Source organism: Manis javanica, chromosome 1 (assembly GCF_040802235.1).
Source record: "Manis javanica isolate MJ-LG chromosome 1, MJ_LKY, whole genome shotgun sequence".
Lineage (NCBI taxonomy): Eukaryota > Metazoa > Chordata > Mammalia > Pholidota > Manidae > Manis > Manis javanica.
The window spans coordinates 99,227,123-99,249,781 of NC_133156.1; the positions used below are offsets into that span (position 1 = coordinate 99,227,123).

At 38.5% G+C, this 22,659-nt stretch overlaps 1 protein-coding gene across 15 annotated transcripts in view; it reads right to left on the reverse strand.

Moving 5' to 3' along the window:
* MAST4 (microtubule associated serine/threonine kinase family member 4) overlaps nt 1-22,659 on the reverse strand; it is a 525,532-nt gene that overhangs the window by 237,759 nt on the left and 265,114 nt on the right. For 14 of the 15 annotated variants that reach the window (XM_073235555.1, XM_073235554.1, XM_037026097.2 and 11 more), the window contains one exon: nt 7,294-7,325. In XM_073235555.1, the coding sequence (XP_073091656.1) occupies nt 7,294-7,325 (32 nt within the window). Of the gene's footprint in view, nt 1-7,293; nt 7,326-14,348; nt 14,448-22,659 lie in introns of those variants that run through there. The other variant, XM_073235573.1, reaches the window with a different exon arrangement.

The following is a 22,659-nucleotide window of genomic DNA, read 5'->3' on the forward strand; positions in this document are numbered from 1 at the left end:
CACCTAGAAACTTTCTGTTACCAGAGTTGACCATTATAGGACACAAGTGAAAGAATCTACCCAAGGATGGGGGCCAACTGCCCTCCTGCCCTCTTTAACTCCTCTCCATCAACACAAGAGTTGGACAGCCCCTCAGAAAACACTACTCAAATGCTCTGGCTGTACAGGAACATCTTTAGTCTACTTTGCAGCCTTTTCCTTAACTATGCAGGACAAAAATAAGTGATTTGGGGCAGGGGGCTTAATTCCTAGTGTTTTATTTAACACTAACATAGTATGTACTGCATGCCAGGCACTGAGACTTTACAAATATTAACTAATTTTATCCTCAAAACACTCCAGGGTGAGTAGTATATCCATTTTACAGATGAAGAAACTGAGACCCATAGAGCTTAAGTAGCTTTGTGAAGGTCACACCACTTGTTAAGTGGCAGAGATAGGATTGAACCCCTGCAGAGCAGCTCCTGAGTCCATCATCTGAACTGCTTATGGAATAAACATACCTGAGAAGGTGGATTTTAGTGAGAAAAGCACAGGTATCTACTTGCCTCAGTGGGTTCCCCTATACCTGTCTTGCTGAAAAGGTGCTGCTCACTGAAACACTCTCCCCAACTTCCTGTTTGACTCAGGTTTGCTAACAAGTTATTCCACTGGGTATCCAGAAACTCACTTGGCTGCTACACACACCCTAAGGCTCTCCTACCAACACCGGTGCAACATTTTAGACTCACCTTGAGAATCTGCTCAAAGTCCACAAGCCTTTGGCTTCCCCTGACTCCACCCCCAACACACACATGAATTCTGATTTGTACTCCCAAGTGCATTTGGAAATGCACACATTATTTTGATAAACCTCCCTGGGTGACCTAACCCACTTCCCCTGAACAGAACTAAGGTCTTCCTATAATTTTCAAAGGTAAGAAGAAAAGACCTGCATTGCTTCCATCTCCCTGGTCTGCTCCCTACCCACTTCACAGAAGACGAATGCTGGTATGATAAGGGATACTGCAAAGACATGCCAAATACCAAACTGGCTATGCCATGAATATATAAATGCAATTGACATTCGCTCACAGTCTGAAATCCTCTCTACTCTCAGGATATATTACACCATTCTCTTTTCATATAAACATGCCACTTTAAATGCTAATTCAGATGCAACACTCAATTTTTTCTTCATTTGTTTCTGGGTTTCTAACATTCTTCCATTTGGCTTTGACAATAGGTATTTTGAATTCTTGCTTCAAAATTTGTGGGGGTGGGAGGGAAGAAATTACGAAGAAGAAAAGTAAATTTATTTTAAAACTTTTCCAAATATGGTTTCCATGTCCTTTAGTTTGCTTGAATTAAGCCCTTTCCCTCTGTTGCCATCACCTTGCTGACAATCTCACAAATTTAATTCAACTCAGTTGTAAAACCAAGGTGATTCCGTCTCCTGGCATTCCAGAAATACCTTCATTTCACTCACACTACTTTTCTTAATAGCTCATCAAGGTAGTATGTTCTGGCTGAGACACAAGTGGCCTGAATGTAAGTCTTCATAAAAAATTCACAGACCCCTATGTGCCAATTACATCAACACATGCCTATTCAATTACATTGAAGGTCACTTCCTACCATGTTTCAAAATGAGGAATTCCAATCTAAGAAATACCCTAGTCCAGGGCACTCAGTACAATGTATCTACAGTGAGAGAAACTATCTTTCAAGTCCTGCAGGCCCAGCTCCACAGGTGTCTGTGCTAACCCTCAGGCCCCACGGCCCCTGCAGTCCTGACCACTCTTGGGCACCACCCTTTCCCCTTGCTGCTCATTCTCATCTTCCAACCCACACCTGGACAGTTTTTCCTGCATTTTCATACACTTATTAATTTATATGTGTGTCAGAATGGTTCTCGACAGCTGCTCCCCCATTCAGTAGCCCCTCTCTCACCAGCCCACCACCAGCATCCCATTAATGAATGTCTTCTGCTATAAAAATGCAGCTCAGTGACACTCAGTCCAAAGATATGTACATTTCTATGAGACGCTGACAAGAAAATATCTTTAAGATTCAAGATAATGAATTTCTACTAAGGGATGTTGGTCACTGTGGTAGGTATATTCAAGATGTCTGTCTTTTTTATGAACAGGGAGGTAGACTTACTGGCTGACCTTCCAACTACTGTATGCTGATAGACACCTACTCTGCTTATTCCAAGGCCAGCCCTAGGTGCCCCAACCACTTTGAGAATATAGTAATAATTATGAATGGAAAGGGTGAATGGAGAAGGAACAAAACCCTCAGAGAGGAAGTTATCAGATAATAATTAATAGATACTAGAGGAATAGTTACTGTTGCTAGATCAAATTGAAATAAGCCAAGAAGACTCCTAAATTGCCTTTTAGTAAGTCCAACACTCCCAGGAATGCCTCAGCAGCAGAAATACACTTTCCCAGGACTTCTGTGCCCACAAGATGCCGCTCCCACCTAGGGTTCCCGCTGCTGCATACTCCTTTAAAGGTGTACAGCCAGAGACCATAAAGCCAGGAGACTGACCAAATGTCACTCACTGTTTCTACTAAAACAAAGTGATAATTGCAGATAGTTTTATGGATCCCAGACATACAGGGCTCCATGAAACAATGCACTCATGCTCATAATTAAAAGATATTCAGCAAAGGTTATTTTAAGTAGCAGGGGGAATTTACTGACTAAGATAGATGGTGAAGTTTCCTTCTTCTCACATGGGGAGTAATATGAAAGATCATTAGAAAGCAAGATTGGAGGTGGCAAGGGAGCTGGCCCCAACCAATTTCCGGCTCCTCTCTCCTGGGAATTCCATGAAAAAGCAGCTCTCTCTGTCCTGGAGAGCTGTTTATTTGGGCAATTAACAAAACACAAAGGGGTCTTTTAAAAATAATGGGCAGCTGCCAGGGATACTTGGTCTTGCCCCTAACTATCTGTTGGCTCACACCTCGCGCTTTTACCCTTTCCCACTTACCCTGCCTGAAAACAAATACCTCCTGGAGAGTTTCTCCACTTAGACCCAAGTTCTGAATATGGGTGAAGACTAGATAAGGGACCCGCAACATTCTGAGTGCTTTTATAAATAAGCTTTGTTTAGATTTACTGTCATTAGAAAAACAAAATAATGTCAAGAAAGTCTATGTGTGCCACAGTGAATTTAAACCAAGAAAGATCTGGCATAAGTTGTAGAGCCCTGGGATCACTGTTGGTCCTCAGGTAGCAGCAGACACTGATAGTTACTGGGGAGAAAAAGGCGTGTGAGTTCCCGCCACTGGGAGGCTCACAGGCTAGCAGGGGGAGACAGACTGGTGGGTGATCATTTTACAAACATTTACCCTGTGTACACAACTGTTAAGGGCAATCGTGAAAGACAAAGAATAGTCTTAAAAGGCTAGAAATTCACAACAACCTATCTAGTTCTGCAGCTAATGCTATAACATACCATCATATATTCTATCATCTCATATCCCTTATTTCCTCCACCTCCAGAGTAGATAACAAGCACTTCAAGAATACCAAAATTTATAATTTTCCCTATGATGTTTCGACATTAACCAATAGGTACCTGACACAGCAAATATACCAGTTATTGTAAACTTATATTCATTTGGACCAATCTTTATCATGGGACAAAAAAACAAAATGAAAAATCAATACATTTCTTTCATTCAAAGTAGATTAACATGTCTAAAGTTTTTCTTCAAATTATTCTTAAGTCTCCAAACTTATATGGTTAAGACAGTTTTAATTCTAACCTCATATAACTACTGAGCATTTTAAATAAAGTATTTCAAGAACATCAAAATATAGAAGGTATGTTATAAACACCCAAGTACATCCCACCACATTAATAATGATCCTGTAGTACCCTCTCCAATCCCATTTCTTTAATTCCCTCCATTGATATGGAAGCTCTATTGTACATATCAATGCATTTGTTTCCCATGCACGTTTTTACAGTTTGACTTCCCATGCATATTTTTATACTTTTGTTGAAAATGTTTATATTCAGAAGCAATATAATATCTTGTTTTGCATTTTTAAAAATCTTACAGTGTAATACTATCTTGTATCTGGAATTTGCTTATAGATTTTGCTCATAATTATACTTTTGATAATTACACTCATTCATTCTACCTGCTATTTAGTATTTCATTGTAGGACTACATCATGATTTAGTCAAAGGATACATAGATTTTGACAGGTAGCTGACAGGAAGGGGAATGGAAAATATGGCAGCTTTAGTTCCAAGGAGAAAGAGAAAGTGCTGGGAGAACCTGGGATCAAGAGCCTTGGCAAATGACTAGTCTTTGAAAGGAAAAAGAACAAGCTCAAATGCAGCTTCGTAGAAAACCAGACTAGAGATGGGATATGGAGCCTTGGAGTTGGTAAAGGGCTGGAAAAGCCTCTGGAAAATTGACCTGGGATAACTTGTTATTTAGTAACATTTTGCTTGGAAGGCAGCTCCCCTGATTTCTTTTATCTGTTGGCCTCTGCACCATAAAAAAAAAAAAGTCAGCCATTGCCTTTGCAAGCTTTTAAACCTTATATGAAACACTAACTTCCAGATAGTTCTTGAGAAAATGATCATAAAATTATAGATTAGCAGATTTTTTAGTTACTTTTTCCTAGACACAATACAGTTTGCTTTTTTATACTTTTAATTACTAATAAAAAGAGAGGCCTGTTTTCTGTGTTTTTACTTATAAAAACTTTAACACATTTATAAACTTTATATACATATATAAAGTTTTTATCTATATACATATAAAACATATATTTTTAAAATATGATCCCAGACATAAATGAGCTTTAAGCTTATTTAAAGCAAAACTAATTTTTAAAAAAATTGAATAAATGCATAAGTGTCTGAATAATGAAAATGCATTTTTAAAATATTACCTTTCAAGACATATAATTAGAAGAGGCAGATACAACAAAATCAGATGACTCCTTCCAAGAGAACAGTCTTTCTAAAGGTACATACACCCTCTGACAATCTCAATCACATTGCTGTGTAAGCGCAGACAATGAGGAATACGTCACACTGTGCAGTTGCTCACTGTTAACATGGAAAGAAGACTCAACAGAACAGCAGTACCAAATCCTCAATCTTTCTGGGAGGCATTTAGGCAGGAGGCATCAATGCAGTAAATAAACTGAGGAAATGTTCATAGGTTTAATAATCAGGTAGCATTATGTTGGCTAGCGCCAAAACCTAATGAAGACATACTGTGCCCTTAGTCATTAGGTTTGTATTAAAATCACTCTAGCATTTATTTTTTTAAGTATTTTTGTTTGCTTAAACTCATAAAAGAACTTTGCATAAAGAGTAATTACGAGCATTCTGTATGGTGGTCACTGAAAATGCCGAGCGGCATTAAGTCCCAGAACATCTATATTACACATCATTAATTCTTTGGGGAATATTTGTATTTAGTAGAAAATACAACATAGCATGTTTATTTTTGTTTTGCTTCACTTGGAAGTATTTCTTTTTCCAGGTCCACTATAAAAAAGTAGAGGTTGTTATATATGCTATGCTTTATTCCCATCATTTGATAGATCAATCCATTTTTATGAGGGAGAAAATTTCAAATGGTTTAAATGTAATTCTATCTTTCTTCTAAGGATTCCAAACATGGACTCCAAACAAACTTATGCCATCATCCTTTTCCTCCACTAAAGATCAAAGATGCTCTCAAATAGACAGATTTAAATATTTTCTTTATCATATATTTCCTCCATCAACTCATGGCTATCAACTAACATTAACAGAATTGAGACTTCAGAAGTGCAAAAGGAGATACGGCCCTTAAACATATGGGGGGATTTAATTTGCTAACATCCCCTTAATCATGATTTGAAGGAAACATTAACTCAAAAAGAGGGGGAAAAAAGTACAATCTATTATAAAGACTACAAGAAAGATTTGATAGAAGTTCTAAAGTTTTGAAACAGAATTTAAAACCTAGGATGCTTTACGCATTAAATAAAAGTACAAGAGAAAAGAGATTTTTCTTTCATAAAGGTAGTTCATAATATTTTACTTCGATTTTTCTTGTTTCTTATTTCTCATCATGATGGGAAATATCAAAACAGTTGTACTTTTCCAAGTTTAGGGAAAAGAGTACTAATCGTGATGCAGAGGAAGGGAAGCATTTTCTATGGCACACTGGTAGGCCATTAACCTCTAATACACAAACATACAGGCTGGGAGCTAATGGAAATTTATTTAGGCACATTCTTCAAAAATAATGATCCAGGATCCTCCCAGGAGCTTAAATTTGTAAAAAAAAGAAAAACCCAAAAAACGTTGGGACCAAAACGGATAGTAATGATGTGATATGCACATGGCTGATGAAGTTTTTGGTTTCTAGATGCAAAGGCTGAAATCTTCCAAAATTTGGTCAACAGAATGAATTCTATCTTTCAATGGTCACTATATATATTTCTAACCCCAGTTAGGATTTGCATTTGCATAAGTTTACCTTCAATATTATGCTTATTTTTTAAAAAGGATGCTGTCCCATCCACTAAATTAGGTGCCAAACCAAATATTTCTAGACCAGTCTTTACACAATATTAACCGATAACAAATCTTCCTTAAATTTATAAAGGGCAATGAATTTCATTCTACCACTTGCTAATGAAAAGTACTATGACTTATGCAAACATATTATTAGCCTTAAAAAGGTTGAAACACACCAAAAAGAACTCAAGTCAAGGTTCATAAATCTGCTATTTTAATACAACAGCATTACATGGATCAGTTCAGTAAGATCTAGGTCTAATAATGGAACATTTAGCCTCATCAATTCAAATACAAAAATATGTCAGTTACTCTGCATAAAATCAACAGTACAAAGAACAATAGTAGATTTTCCAAATCACAGAAGAGCACTAATTTTTGATTCAGATCAATTTGTACTATCTGCAGATCAAATAATGTTTTTACTTGATTACTTAATAGAATTTTCTTTTAATTTAAATCAAGATTCTCCCAGGAATAAATATCAATTTTGGCTTACAATGTTCATTAGGAACAAACCCTCGACACTTTTCAAACTATCTTGAAATCAGTAATATTTGGTATTTATAAATAAATGCAAAGTTGTTTGCTTTCTTAATTCAATGGATTATCATTAATCTTCCATTTGCCACAGAAAACCTAACAAGTCAAAAGAATAATCACATTACAAACTGTCCCAAAAATAAATAAATAAAGAATGAATGAGTGAATGAGTAAATAAATAAATAAGGAAACGGGATTTTGTTACTTACAAACTTCCTCTTCTGGGGAGACTCAGCTCCTTCTGCAAAAGAAAAAACAAAACATACATGTGAGATACTACATTAACCCTGGACTACTTAGGACACCAAATGGGTAACATAAAATATATCATCCTTCACTGTGCTTGATTTGGCATTTTCTATACTGAAAAGATTTTAAACTTACAATTTTATGCTGAATTCCTTCCACATTGTTCTCTTTATACTTTGTACTTAAAGTACAAATGCAGTTTATCTAAATTCCAGAAAAGACATTAAGCACCAACTGTAAAATACTGAGTTGTGTTACATGGCCATATAATTGAGCATAAGGAAAATCTGAAGAATCAAAGGATTTATCCGAAGATGAAACAGATATAAAGAGGAGGAGAAATTTTGCAGGATTATAGTTAAATAAAAGGTGAAATGGAGATGTCAGTTAAATCATACTATTTGCTCCCAACAGAAATAAATTCATATAAAACATTATGAATACCAAAATTTACACTTTAAAAGAAAAGCATAATATTTTCTTCTGGTATTGTTTCTTAAAACAAATGTGATTTATGACTTAGGATATTTAAAAGTAGGTTAATGAACCTCTAAAACGATAACCAGACGGCAACACAATTAATAGAGTGCTTTGTAGATTTAAAATTGTGCTCGCACACTTACAGAAAATAAAGATCATGATCTATCTGACTATAAAGAGGCTGTGAAAGAGAAACAGAGAAACAAACAAGCCAACAGCCCAACCAACTAAACAGGAAAAAAGGGAGGCAGAAATCCCTCCATCCACTAATGAAGTGGTCTAAAGCCCAGGCCCTCAAAAATGATGACTTGATGACAATAATTAAAGAACAGGAAGCAATGAGTCATCTGGCTATTTACACTCAAGAAGAGCACACTGTAAATTTCAAAGACTCGATGAAATTTAGTTTTTCATTCCCATAATTATCATTAATTTTCTTGCCTTCCAGGAGCCTGAGCATCATCTTTTGAAAGGTGATTCCCCCACAGCTTCAAACTCACTTTTCTTGTCCCCTATTTCTATTGGATCCTTAAATGTTTGTCATGGACGGTGGACTCAGATCTGTCTTCTAAACAGTGCAATTTACTCTAGCACAACCTGCAGAAAATGGCCTTGAGAACAGCAGATTAGAGGGGAGGATGCTGCTTTAAATATAAGATGCCTGACTTATTAATGGGTAAATATATTTTGAAAGTTATAATAATCATATCACTGGTTAATTGCAAGAAGACACCATCAACAATTTTAGAATTAGAGTATCTTCTTCCTATTTCCAATAACTATTTTGGAAATTTTCTTTTCAAGGGCTGCAGTGTTCAGTGGAGAAATGCTTCATTTCTGTTGTTGTTTCGCTTTTTTCTTTCATCCTCAAGAAATCACAGTGTTTGCTAAACTTGGGTGCCTTATTCTGAAACATAAATATACCTCATTTACTAAAGCCCCTCACGACAAGAGAAAAGCCTCTGACTGAAACAGTTTTCCTCGGAAACTGAAATCTAAACAGGAAACCAATAAGTAATTTTCTATATGTGTATCTTTGGTTATGATAAGCATTGAGAAATCTGTTTTGTATGCAGGTTAAAAAAATAAAAGGAAAAAGAGAAGAACTACCCAGAAGTAATTGTTTACCAGACTGTTTTTTTGGAAAGGAATTACAGAGACCCACTGCATAGCAAAAGGCCTAGAGCACAAATGAGTAAACTGCTGTCTGGTAAGCTGATCTGACAGCAGCTTAAAAAGAAAAGGAGGGATGCTTGAGGTGTTATCATTAATAACAGAAAAAATAAGTCAGATGTTATCTCAACTCTACATGCAAATAGATCACTCAGAAGATATAAGAGGGAAAAGGCCAAATGAATGATCCCCAAATAGTTCATTCAATCATATTCCACCAAATGACCCGACCGTAAGCTGGCTGCTTTACTCTGAGAAGCTGCTGAGAAAGCAAGATAAGGGATACAAACCAACCCTGTGTTTAATCAGAAGCCTTTCCAATCGGTCCAGAATTATGAGTTCTAAACAAGAAGAAAGGTTACAGTGGGTAACCCAGCACTGCTGCGCCATGGGACAGCAGCTGAGGTTCCAAGATGAGGAGCAAAGGACATTTAATAGGCCACTGTCAACTGACCTGAAGTTTCCATGCTAACCAAGCCGAAGGAGCTAATCCACCTGACGGCTTGAATGTCAGGCGCGGGACTGGAAACTCAATTTGGTAGCAAATTGGAATCAGATGTGATGGTAATAAAGTGAGAGAAATGAATGTGCTGTGGCCAAGACCTTGTGAACAGTAGCTGCAAAAGGCTGCAAATATCAGGAGGGCTAAGCAACTGCAGGCTGAGCAAGGAGCAGCTGCTTGGACACCACACACTGGTAAGTCTGCACCAGTCAGACATAAATGACAGCATCATGGCATTTACTGCCCAAGCCCCTCTGGCACTGTGTGTGTATATCATTTTATTTTCTTAATGTCAGGATAAGGTCATTAACACATACTTAGATAATTAGATAAGACATATGATATTGGTCCAAGTCATAAACCAAAGGTGTGTTCAGTATATTTGGAACGTACATTAAAAGTTCAGTATCAGGTAAGAATTAGAGGGAAGAAGAGAGAGAAAAGAGAAAAAAAGGCTAAGAAGCATCAATCTAAACAACAAGTAATTATTAATCACCACAGTTTTAAAGAAGTTGTAAGAATATATTTAAGAATATTACTATGTTTACAATTATTTTCATTGATATTGATTTTTCAGCGACTTGAGTTCACAGAATTGCTGTGTATCATTACTTACTTGTATTATGATCTCCTTTGCCCCCCTTTTGAAAAGTGCTAACTAGCAAAAACATACGTTGAAAATAAAGGTGAGGAAGAGTTAATCCTGTCTGAAAACTCTATTATCTTTTTGTGATCTCTTGATAAGACTGAGGATACATGAAGGTTTCTCAAATCCAGGAAGAGAATTCCTAGAGTCCAGGAAGAAAAGAAGGCCAAGGGCAGTAAAAAAATGATTCTGCCCCTTTCCCCCAGCCAACCTTTGTCTCAGAAGGAGAAAATAACAGGTTTCTTTCATGAAGGCAATGGAGAAAACTGCAATGCTTAATACATACAAGCAATTTCTACAGTGGTGATTTTTAAATACCATTCAATAAGTATTTAATAGCTATACATACACAAATAAAGCAATATGGCTATACATGCCACAGGTGTTCAGGGAAACTCTGAACTATTCTTTTTAACTGATGTGTCACTTCATGATTATAAAGGGTAAGAAGATTTACATATATTATATTACAAATAACATATGTAGATACTTGGAGCTTAATTATTCTCCAGAGTGGGCTGGACTTAGTGACTCACTTCCAAAAATAGAGTAGGGAAAGGGAATAATAGCAACTTTTCATAGAGAAACCTGATGGACATGGTCTTAACCAAGTGATCAGGGTTCACAACACCAATGCTAAATCATGTTGACACTGTGTGCCCCTGATATGATGTGATAAGGGATTTCACCTCTGTGGTATTCTCCCTAAAAATCCTTCACTCCAGTCTAATCATGAAAATACCTGTGGCATGTACAGCCATATTGTTTTATTTGTGTATGTATAGCTATTAAATACTTATTGAATGGTATTTAAAAATCACCACTGTAGAAATTGGCTTGTATGTTATTAAGCATTGCAGGTAAACCCTGACTGAGGGTCATTCTACAAAACATCTGATAAGTACTCTTGAAAACTGCCAAAACTATGAAAAACTAGCAACAATTGAGAAACTGCCACAATCAGAGGAGATGAAGAAGAAATGAGAACTAAATGAAAGGTAGGATCTGGGGTCATAAAAGAGACATGAGTGGAAATCCTACTGATGCCCAAATAAAATCTATAGTTTAGTTAATTGTAATGTACCAATGCCAATTTCCATTTTGACAAACGTATTAAGGTTATATAGGATATTAACTTTAGTGGAAACTGGTGACAGGGTATACAGATTCTCTGAACTTTCCTTGCAGCTTTTCTGTAAATCTTAAAAGAATTTCTAAAAATTGTTGAAATAATTTATCTCAAAAGAGAAGAGACAGAAGAAAGAAAAAAAGGAAGATGGGTGGGGATGGGTGTAGGCTAGAGAGGGGAGGAATGAACAAACAATATGTAAATATTGTCAGCTTATTCTAAGGCAATATTTAGATTGCATTTTTTAAGGAGGTTATAGAAGTAGCTGAAGTGAAAGAAGATGGAGGCTAGAACCATCACTGAAGGTGATGAGCAGTGGTCAGGGGTTGGAGGTATGGTTTCATAGAATTTACAAAACTGGATGTGAAATATGAAAGAGAAAGCAGGGAAGAGTCAAGGTCTTTGGCTTGAGCAGATACAGTTTGAGGGAAGAACAAATCCGTTTGAACATGTTGTGTCCAACATGTCTGAAGAATTCCAAATAGAAATTTCCAAACAGGTGGTTGTATATAGGACCCTGGGGTCAGGAGAGAGGTCAGGGCTGGAAACGGAGTTCAGAGTCATCATCACAGAGGACAATATTGTTAGGCAGAGAGACAGACAAGAGCAGTTGGCGAAGAGGAAGGTAAGTTTTAAGGAAAAAACCCCACACAAACTGCGCAGGTAGGGGTCCCACATGAGGCAACAAAGGCTTCACAGGCAGGTAACTTCTCACCTATCAGAACCAGGCCGAACCAGGTCCCAGCATGGGCACAGTCCAGCAAAACTAAGAACCACCCAAACCACACCTCCTCGTAATTTCTTTAAAATAAAACTGTGGTTTTTCCCCACTCCATGGGCTTTTCTGTGTACATTTTGGGAAAAGACATGAGCATCAAGAGGAATGGGGTGTGTAACTGAGCTGTCAATCAAACAAGCTGTCAATCAAACAACCTCATCCTGTCAATCAAAAGTGCCCCAGCTAGGACATGATAAACAGACCCTCCTGTAAAAGTTTGATGCCTTTGTCTACTTTGACTCTGGCCCACTCCTCCCTTGGAGTGTATATTCAAATAAAACTTTCGCTGTGCTTTGCTATTGTGTCTCTGACTTTAATTCTTTCTTGTGGTGGGGACAAGGACAGAGGAGAACAAACTCAGCCCATGACAGTATGCAAAGCCATGCCTGGATGAGATAAGAGAAGAAAGAACAGATAGAAAATGAGTCACACCTTTATACAGGGCCACAGCATGTCAATGTTGAAAATTTACAAGCCAGGAGAATTTCACTACATGTCACTAAATGATGCAGTGCTACCCAACATCTGGGGTTCTTAAGAACAACAGGAACTGAATGGGGCTAGCAAGTAAAAAAATCTACTGGACAGATGATAGCAGCTGTCTCACAGGTGACGGGATGGTTGCACAGACAAGGTCAGAAAATGGGCAGGAACCAGGAACTGAAACCTAGGAACAGCCTAGTTAGGACACCACACGCTCCAGGCAAGCTCAGCCTCCTGGAAAGATCTCTTAACCATCCCCACCCCTGCCCTCCATCACTCCAGGCAGAGTCCCACTCCCTGTAAGTGTCGGCATGATCGCACCTCTCTGCCCCAGCTGCCAGGGGAGCAGGAAAAAGGAATAGGAGCCCCTTCACCAGCACAACGGGAAGTGGGGCGGGCCTACCAAGAGTCATACTCTGGGAGGTCCTCCAAAAAAAGGAATCAGCAACCAATCCTCCCTCCAAAAACAAATGAGCAAATCAAACAAAAACCCTGAAAACAAATAGAATGGCAAGGTTTAGCACATGTCATTTCCTCACTACTTTCCAGAAACCATTAGATTTAAAATTGATATATTTCCCTCTATCATCATTCCTTAATTGGTCATCAGTGGCCTCACCCTATCACTGAGAGTCACTACAACTGCTCTGAGATAACAGACAAACCATTAATTTAAGGAGAAAGTTCAGAGAGCCAAGACGTGCAAGGCACTGTATCAGGTGCTGTTAGGGATGCACCAGAAACAAAATGAAATAGATTTAAAAGCTAGCTGGCAACACCCCTCACCCCACACGGACACGCACCCCCAAAAGAGAGATCATCAGGTGCAAGGTTTTGCAGCACAACTTGAATGTGTAAATGCTAACAGGGGAGAGAAAATAAAAGGGGATGAGGTAATTCAGCTCAGGCAGTGGTTCTCAATGCAGCCTGGCAACACATTACTGCCACCCAGGGAGCTTTTAAAACTACCAGTGCCTGAACCCCACCCCTGGAGATCTGTAGAGTTGTTTGTATAAGCGGAGATTGGTAGGTACTTTCAAGTCCCGGGAAGGACTGTAAGTCTGCATAAACTATTTGCCTTTGGATTTCTCTCCTTATGGAATATTACTTTTCTAGCTGTCATTACCATACTCAGGTTTTAATTAAGGTTTGTAGTTATTTCCTTTGCAAGTGGGAAGCACTGTAGGGCAAGGAAAGACAGCTCTAAATGGAATTCTTCCTACCTGACAGTGTAAAATTATCTAAGGATATAGGCTCATCCAGGGATTGGTTCTCCTAAAGAAATACTTTTGGCCCCAGTTTCCTGGACTCCATTTCTGAGTCACTTGTGAAGGCAGAAGCAGAGGACAGAAAAGTTCATAGCACAAAACCACATCTTACACGAAGACCTGGTTCCAAATCAGAGCAGTAGGCCAAGTGGCTTACATTCAAACAACCTTGAAAAATCTAGCACATTTCCCATATAGTACAAGGTTTTCTAAAACAAAACAAAACAAAACAAAACAAAACAAACAAAAATACACCCTGTAAAGCTAGGAAAGCAGCAGGCAGACCTCTACAGACACATCTGGACATTCAAACCATTCACCCTGCAAAATACCACCAGGATCCCTTAGCACAAATGTGAGATGGGTGGAGTGGAGAGTCCTAAGGGACCTCCCCTTTCTTACAGGTTTTATTACACTCTATTTTTCTGACTATAAACATTATGCATTTTAATATATTTCTGGTAGCAAAGTTCAATGAAATAAGCCATAAGGGCTACACACAAAACGCTCGCTGGGTTTTCTTATAAATTTTACTTGATCAAAACCACATACTCACTTTCTTTGAAAAACTGAATGTAGCTACCACTTTCCTTTCTTTCCAGGTTGGCTTCTTCTGCCATGAACCCAAACAAACAGCCATCATCCTTAAGACTTAACATTAGCCTCATTCACCCTTTCCATAGACAAAGTTTCTGAGTTATAGTGTGGGTGCCTGTTTCTTTCAGTTTTATAAGAGCTTATCAACACCTGAGTCTATGAATTTCCTAACAAAATCACCTGGCTGCCTGGAAAGACACCAAGTCTTTCCGTGGAAAGCACAGAGGAGATGAGCAATTACCCAGTGTCACAAAGCCAGGAGCTGGTGGAAGCAAGATCGGAACCTATGTCAGCCAGTCCCAAGTTTTTCCTGCACTCTCCCCACTGTGACAATGCCCGCGAGTGAGTGACTGAGAGGGGTTTGCTTGAGTACACATGCAGAGAGGGCTGGCAATAATAATTTTTATAGGGGCAGTTCTCTAAAGAGGAAGAAAGGTACAGGTACAAACAGGTACCTTTTAAAAGAAGAGCAAAATAAAACTGAAGCAATTCCCTTGGAGCTGTGTAATCTGAGAAACACAAGCCAAAATATTCTGCCAAGGGCAAGTGGCATATGTGGGGATTAAAGCAAGTGAAATGGGGTTCCTTTATTCAATTACACACTTTTTAATAAAGGCACTAATGTGGCAGGTGCTCTGCCAGGCACTGGGGATAAAAGACTTCCCATGCTGTAAAAGATAGTATGGAAAGGCCTGGAATCGAGGTCTTTTTAAAGCATGCAACATTACCAAGAGGAGGGATGATCAGTTTTTTTGAGGAGGATGATCAAGACTGTTTCTTACTCAACAATGCTCTCCTTTATTCATGATAAAATCTGTTGGAATTGATACTATTCTCAACCTCGAGGCTTAGCTCAAAGTTAAGCTAATAACCAAGTTCACTGCCTTGGCTAAAATAATTGGTTCAAAGATGACATTTAATTCAATCTAGGGAAACAAGACCTCAAACAGTATTTGCTCCAGGCTCCTAGGAAAGAACCCCTCCCCTTTTCCAAGCCAGCTAGCAGGATAGAAGGGGCGCTCCCCTCAGGAAGCAAAGGGCAGCTGCAGGGCAGCACTGAAGGTGGCAGAGCAGACAGCTAGAAACTGGGTCTTGGCAGGTGTCTGGGATCTAATCTTGCCTCTACCTGGCTTTCTCAGTTACATGAGCCAACTGAGTCCCTTTATTGTTTAAACCAGTTTAACTTGTGTTTTCTGCTCCTTGCAATTCAAATATTCCCAAGTGACACCACACTGGAGCCTGTGTTTCTTGAGCAGCGTCTGGGAGTTGGCAGGGCAGCCGCAGGAGTGGGTGAGGAAAGGGACATTCCAGAGGAGGGAACCCAAGTAGGCAAGGAGGGTAGAGACAACAGCACACAGCTCCCAGGGCACCTGAAATGGCAGAAACAGCAAGTACAATGGAAACACCAGCAGGATGCAAGTATGGAGGCAGGGACAGGGCCAAATCACAGGTGGATTTGGCAGAGTAGGCCTTAATCCTAGGGGCAAGGGGGAGCTCATCGAACATTTAAAATAGGAGAATAAGATGGCCGAAGCTGCATGTTAAAAAGGATCACTCTGGCATCAGGGTGTCAAACGGGTTACAGAGGACAGATGGGAAAGGAATTAGGAGGCTTAGTCAATTGTTGAGGAAGCATGGCTGGACGTGCTTGTCTGGGAAGCAGGCCAGAACCAGGAAGAGACAGTGGGAGGGAGAAAAGGGGCAGATTCAAGAGAGAAACACGTGTGCAGGATTTATAGGAGTTCAGCAGAAATGCTTAACTTCTGGAAAGGTTTAGAACCTCAGGAGCTAAGGGTAGCATGCCATCCAGGGATTAGGACAAAGGGCCATTCAAAAGCACTGGGAGCTTTCAGAAGGTAAAGGAAATCTAAATGTGCATGAAGGAATGGCAAAGCCATTTAGGTTAGACCAGTGGGGTCCCTGATGGGCAGGAATATGAGATAAAGTTGCAAAAGTAAGATAAGAGCAAAGGTCAGCATACCAGGTCTTTCTTGCACGGAAGCTAAACATCAATCATCACAACCCCTTTTCTACTTAAAACGTTTTTACACAAATGGTGAGAATTGTTTTTCCTTACTAAGTTCATCTGTTTAATAGCAATACCCAAGGTTTACTAGGTGGTGACATATATAACCTTATTTAATGTTCTCGATTATTTCCACTTTATAGAACTGAGGCACAGACAGGTTAAACTCACACAAGGTCGTAGAGCTGGTAAATGGCTTAGGCTGTTGGAATCCACATCACTCTGAGTCCAGGACAGTTTGATTATTTTTATCACCAAGTACCACTTGGTATATTTGCACCTGGACTGCCTCATGGAGGCTAGCGAGCTGCTTTCATAGTTGCTAATACTCTGGAAATTACTTTAGAAAGAAGAGATGCAACACAGATTTTTGCCGCTCTTTCTAAGCAAATTTCACACTTAAATTATTTTTATAGACTGATTTATTTGAAGGAAAGTCTTACAAACACATTTACTTTAACACAGATCTTTTAAAGTAGAAAAAGCGTAACAAATCAAATTATCAGCTAACCCCACATAAATGAGCAAATGAAACAGCTTCCTTTACCAGCCAATTACTATGTTTTTGATGCTTCCTAACATGTTACACCTGTGACGTCAAAAAATCAAACTTGGGAATCAGATATTGGTGTACATACGGCCATCCAATTCAGTGTTACATAGGGAAATCTGCTTCATTAGTCAATATTTCCATGCTTCTCAGTGGGGCTTGTTGAGTACTAACTAGTACTCAAACTACTAACTTCTCTCCTGTACTGTTTACCATGTTAACAGTGAACTGCCTTTATTTCCTCAAGGTTAGTAGCTTCCAGCCCACAGAGATATTGTATTTTGTGTCCATTTTGTTCTCAAAGAACACAAGATCCTCTCCTTCAAGTGGAAGTGCGTGCTTTTTGAAATAAGGAAACTTATTTTAATTAGAGAAATCTGCCATAGTCCTTCATAATGAAAATCAGAGGAACTGAACTTTACACTAAAAAAATAATTCTTATTTAAGCCAACTGTACCTTTTACAGTGATTGAATGAACAAAATTAGGTTCGGATCTATCTGTATTCCAATATAAGTCAATGCTAGAAAGTGTCTTTAAAAAACTTCAATAACTTCTTGAAGACTCAGTTTCCTCAATTATAAAATAAGGGATGTTATAATTTATGTCATAATGTGCTGAATAAAAAGAACACATGTCCCACAGTTAGCACAGCTCCTAAACATGACAGAATCCTAGATTGTCAGCTATTCCTCTCTGGCCTCCTGCTAGCATTAGATGAGGCACTGGGGCATGAGTGAAGAGATCTGATACAGGCAGAAATGAGTGAAATCAAAGAAAGCGGACAGGGCCTCTACCTACTCCTCTCTGAATGCAGAACCTGGGCACAGTTCTATGAAACAATTAGGAGATTTGGAACAAATCAGGCTGCAGTGAAATCACACACCCTGTTACTAATCAGCAGGAAAATTCCGTTAGCAGAAGGAGATCAAACATAGTGCTAGATATTTAGAATTTTAATTGCCTTTAAGACAGGGCAAGCTTAGAAATCCTTGAGGCCCATAAATTAAGGTCATCGTGGACAAGTTTTGTGATTTTCTTTTTTCCTTTAGAAGAGCCTGAGGAAGGCTCTTAATAAGTACAAGTAGCTGCCCTGCCACTTAACTGGTTTCTTGTTACTCAGGAAAGCCTGTGACCTACAGTGAGCATATAGAAAAAGGCAATGTCGCACAGCTGTGCCCCACAAGGCTCCACAATTTTTTCAGTTCTTCCATCCATTACCAGCAAATTACAGTAAATTCAAAATATTGATCTGCACACCCCTATATGGAAAGAAAGTTATCATTGACTTTTATTGCTTATTGTTGGGTACAATTCCCTGGAATCAATAAAAGCTACAATGTTCATAAGCTTCTAAAAAGCTAGTTAATATACTGGATATGAAACACCTCTTAGGATCACTAGAAACCTATAGGAGTCTTCGACAGAACAGTGGCAAACATCTTCAATGTTCAAAAGCCTTATTTGATTTTAGAATCTTCTCATTACCCAGGAAAATGCCCTGGGAAAGAAGTGAATATCAATGACCAGGAATAAAAATTAAGCAATTAGAAAGAACCCTGCTTAACAGATTTTTCACTTTTACCTTTGGTTTCCTTGCATTTCCACACTGACATCACTGTCTAATCCAGAGTCCACCAGTAAGTGATCATTTTTTCTTTTTAAGGTATATCTTGGAGACTTAACTTTTCTTGATAGTGATTCTCAGGTTCCATCAAAGGAGATCAGTATCCCCATAAACAACATTTCAACCACCCCTAATTTAAAGAATCAATATCCTTTTATGAACCAATTCTTAAAAATCACATAATAATTCACACATTCCATTAAAATTACAGACAATCTTAATACAAAAAGAAAAGGGCTTTTTATAGAACCAGGAAACACAATTGGATGAGACTATTTGACCAGGATAGTGAATCTATTCAGCTGAGATTAATCATTTTTATTTACTAAGGACACCTCAGAATTTATCTAGCAGTCACTCTTCTGAAAGCCTGTTTTAGTGTAGAGATTTACTGGCTAATCAGCTCAAGGGAGCTCTAGAAGTGCTATATGAAGCTAATACCCCCCAATCTGCTTTTTTCTAACCATTCTTCTCCATCTAAATGCAAAAGACGACGCTTAAAATGTACATATAAAATGTATGAGGGCAATGGGAGATTAATGACACACATATTCAAATAATCAATAATTTGACTTAAGCCTTTAATGGTCTGAAATTTATTGTACAGAGGTCACAGAATAAAATAAACAATTGGCTTGTAGAGGATATATTTTACTTAGTAAGAGGTCCTACTTGCTAAAGGGTGCTGTACCTGACTTTTCACCAAACATTTTCTTCAACACGCTATTTCAAATTACATCAGCTGGAAGTATGCTGGAACTGGGAACCCCAAGATTGAAGAAAAGGGATTAAGTGAATTAGGTTCCCCTATTTCCTCATCCACAGCTCCCCTTTCATCACCACTGTGAAAACATGCTGCTACAGCATCTGTGGCAGGGCTAGCAATCAGCTCTGTTCTAGCAAGCATCAGGCCCGGCTGTGTGTGTTTCTCACACAGGATTTCATTCAAGCCTTACCATGGCCCTGCAATTATAGGACATATTATCACCATATCACCATTTTTTTCCGATAGGGAAACTGATCTTGGAGAAATCATGCTGTTACTTGCCATGGTCAGAGGCCTCACGTGAGGTTAGCCCAGCAACGACAGAAGTGGCCTCAATGGCACTGTTACCATCCCGCGCCAGCCCTGCACACTCAGCAACAAACATCTTTATGCAACAAATAATAAACCTTTATTTACTTAAGCTGCTGTTAGTTGAATTTCCTGTTATTTGCAGCTAAATACATTCTTAATTCTCTCCAAAAACTGTTAGTACTGAACATGGCAAGTCAGCCTGGAAGCAGGGTATCCAACGGTGCGCCAAGAAGCAAGACAGCCCTGGGCTCACCAGCTCTGAGTACTGCGAGGCCTGGTGTTTGTTCCCCAAAGGAAACCACCAAATGTTCCTTAAATTAGGATTAAGTTCTGTGAGAAACAAAAGGCTTGGAAATATTGACTGCAGATCTCTCAATGTGGTTACTGTTTCCAAAATAGATTTGGGAGGGCTACACAGTGCATGTTAATGACTTTGAAGTTAACCATAGATATTCCAAACTTAACAGCATCACATTTGTGACAGTTAATTAGCAGAAAATATTACAACATGGTGAACTTTTTTCCTTTTTTTAGCATCAAAAGTAATAAAAGGCTTTCCGTTTTAACTGCTTCTTCCCAAAGATTGAATTCTGTTTTTACTGCAAAGACAGGATCCTTCTCAAAGTCGAGACAATCCCTTGTGATGGTTTTGGATCATAAGGACTAGAGTAGGGGTGGATATTTAAATTGAGACCTAAGAAGGTTTTCATAAGGCAGCCTCTTATTTCTGTTAACTGAAAAATTAAGTAATTTCCCAGTTGGAAGATTTTTCCCATATCATACGTGAGTGCTGCCTTTTGTAATTCAGGGGTGAGCTTGGGTTTTTTCCACTTTGGTTTTTATTATACTCATTAGGTTCTTCCTTTGAAAAATAAAAAGCATACTAGATCTCATTGTACTGAAATCCTTACTGTTTGTTCTCACAAGGAATTATACTGGATTATCTTGGACAGCCCCAACTGATGACTGATTCTGGACTAACTACCTACAGATAAGTAAAAAAGTTTTAAAAAAAACCACAACCAAAGTAAAAGATGACAATACCATAAAACTATTCTGAGATATAACTGACATAACATTGTATATGTTTGAGGTATACAACATATTGATACGATACATCTATACTGCCATATGATTGCCATTGTAGCGTTAGCTAACACCTTTATCATGACACATAATTATCATTTCTTCTGGTAATGTGAATAATTAAGATCTAGTTTGTTAGCAACGTTAATGTTTGTAATAGAGTTTTGTGGTCTATAATCACTGTAGTGTGCATTAGATCTCCAGCACTTATTTATCTACTAGCTCCAAGCGTGTACCCTTAAGCATCTCCCATTCACTCACCCACCATCTCCTGGTAACTACCATTCCTCAGTTTCTTCAAGTTTGGATTCTTTAGATTCCATATGTGTCTCTTTTAAAGAAAAAATCTAAGTATAAAAGTTGTATATGCTAATTGGATTAAGTTGCTAATCCATGCATGCTTAGGCCCCACAGGATGAATTCTTAGGCCTACCAGGATGAATGTGTTGGGGGGCTTCCAGGAGGCAGCCAGGCAGTGAGGCTCATAAGAATGGTTTCAGAGTACAGCCTTGGGCAAATTACTTACCCTCTCTGTGGCTTTCTTCCTTCACTGAAAATTATAGACAGTAAGAGCTCATGGTGGCATTGTGAGGATTAAATAATACACATAAAGTATCTAGAAAAGTGACTGGCACACATCAAACAGTAATATTAGGTTATTACTCTATCTCAAATATTCATGCACAACTCTGACATTGCAACTCTTGTTGTACAATGTACATTGTTGTACAATGTAAACTGCTCATCTACATAGTATGTAGTTAATGCTGATATATCTTCGGTGCACCAAAGGACAGAAGAAACCAGCAATAAATTTAAAGATTCTCTAAGCCTAATTGAATTAAAGCTTAGAGAATCTAATTTCTTGAATTTCTTATTGATACTCTCTGGTGCTTTCAAAATGAGTTATGCTACTTTAAAACTAAGTCAAAATAGATTACCTGGGCAATTGTAATTGCCCATTATCTAGTATCAAGTCCATCTCCATGAAAAATAAACTTCTTAAAAAGCCACATTCCATTTTTATCCACACACATGCTAAACAAGTTGGCATGTGTTGCAAGCACTCTACAGAGTGTATTTTAAGCAGACGCTTCTTATCTCATGTAGCTTTCATTAAATTACAAAGAGAAGTATTTCTTGCTATGGCCAGGAATAATGCTAGATTTATTGTCTACTCTGTTTGCATTCTGTATTTTTCTCAGTCTACCTTTCATCAATAAATAACAGTGTTGCTTTCACTAAAAAGTGTGGAAAATTCTGATTGAATTTTCCACTTCAAAGTACACAAAATCATTTCATCTAACATGCTGTGTTAGAAAAATCTATGCTCCATTCTGACCTCCTGTTGCAGTCTATTTCAAGTACTGGTGATGCACCGTATCACACTGCATGGCTGGTGAAGTAAAGTAAACATATTGACTGAGAAATGTTTTGAAAAACCCCTATTCCACATAGATCCCAGCTACTGTCAAAAATCACAAAAATGTTTGCTTTCTGTCTGTGCAAGAGCATGACAGAGCTCGAGGAGAAATTCCCACATAAATAAAACCAGCTATTTGCATATCTCTCCTTCTAAGCAGGACTGGGCAGGCTGGAGGTTAGGGAAAAGGGGGAGCAAGAATCAGCCCAAATAATATGCTCAGAGGTGTATGAGAGAAAGCATTATTAACTGTGCCCATCCTTTAACCTATTTGCAAGGTTAAAATAAAATTTAGCAGAAGAGATTGCCACCACTAGTAAGAACACATGACTCAGGCAACAGGCGAGGAACACACACAAGGAGAGGTAATATATTGATTGACCTTACCTTCCAATTGCAGTCAAGGCAGCTAGCTGTCTTTTTTCATTTGGGGGCATATGACAGCTGACCTAGCTCATTTCCCTGGACTAGCAAACTAGGA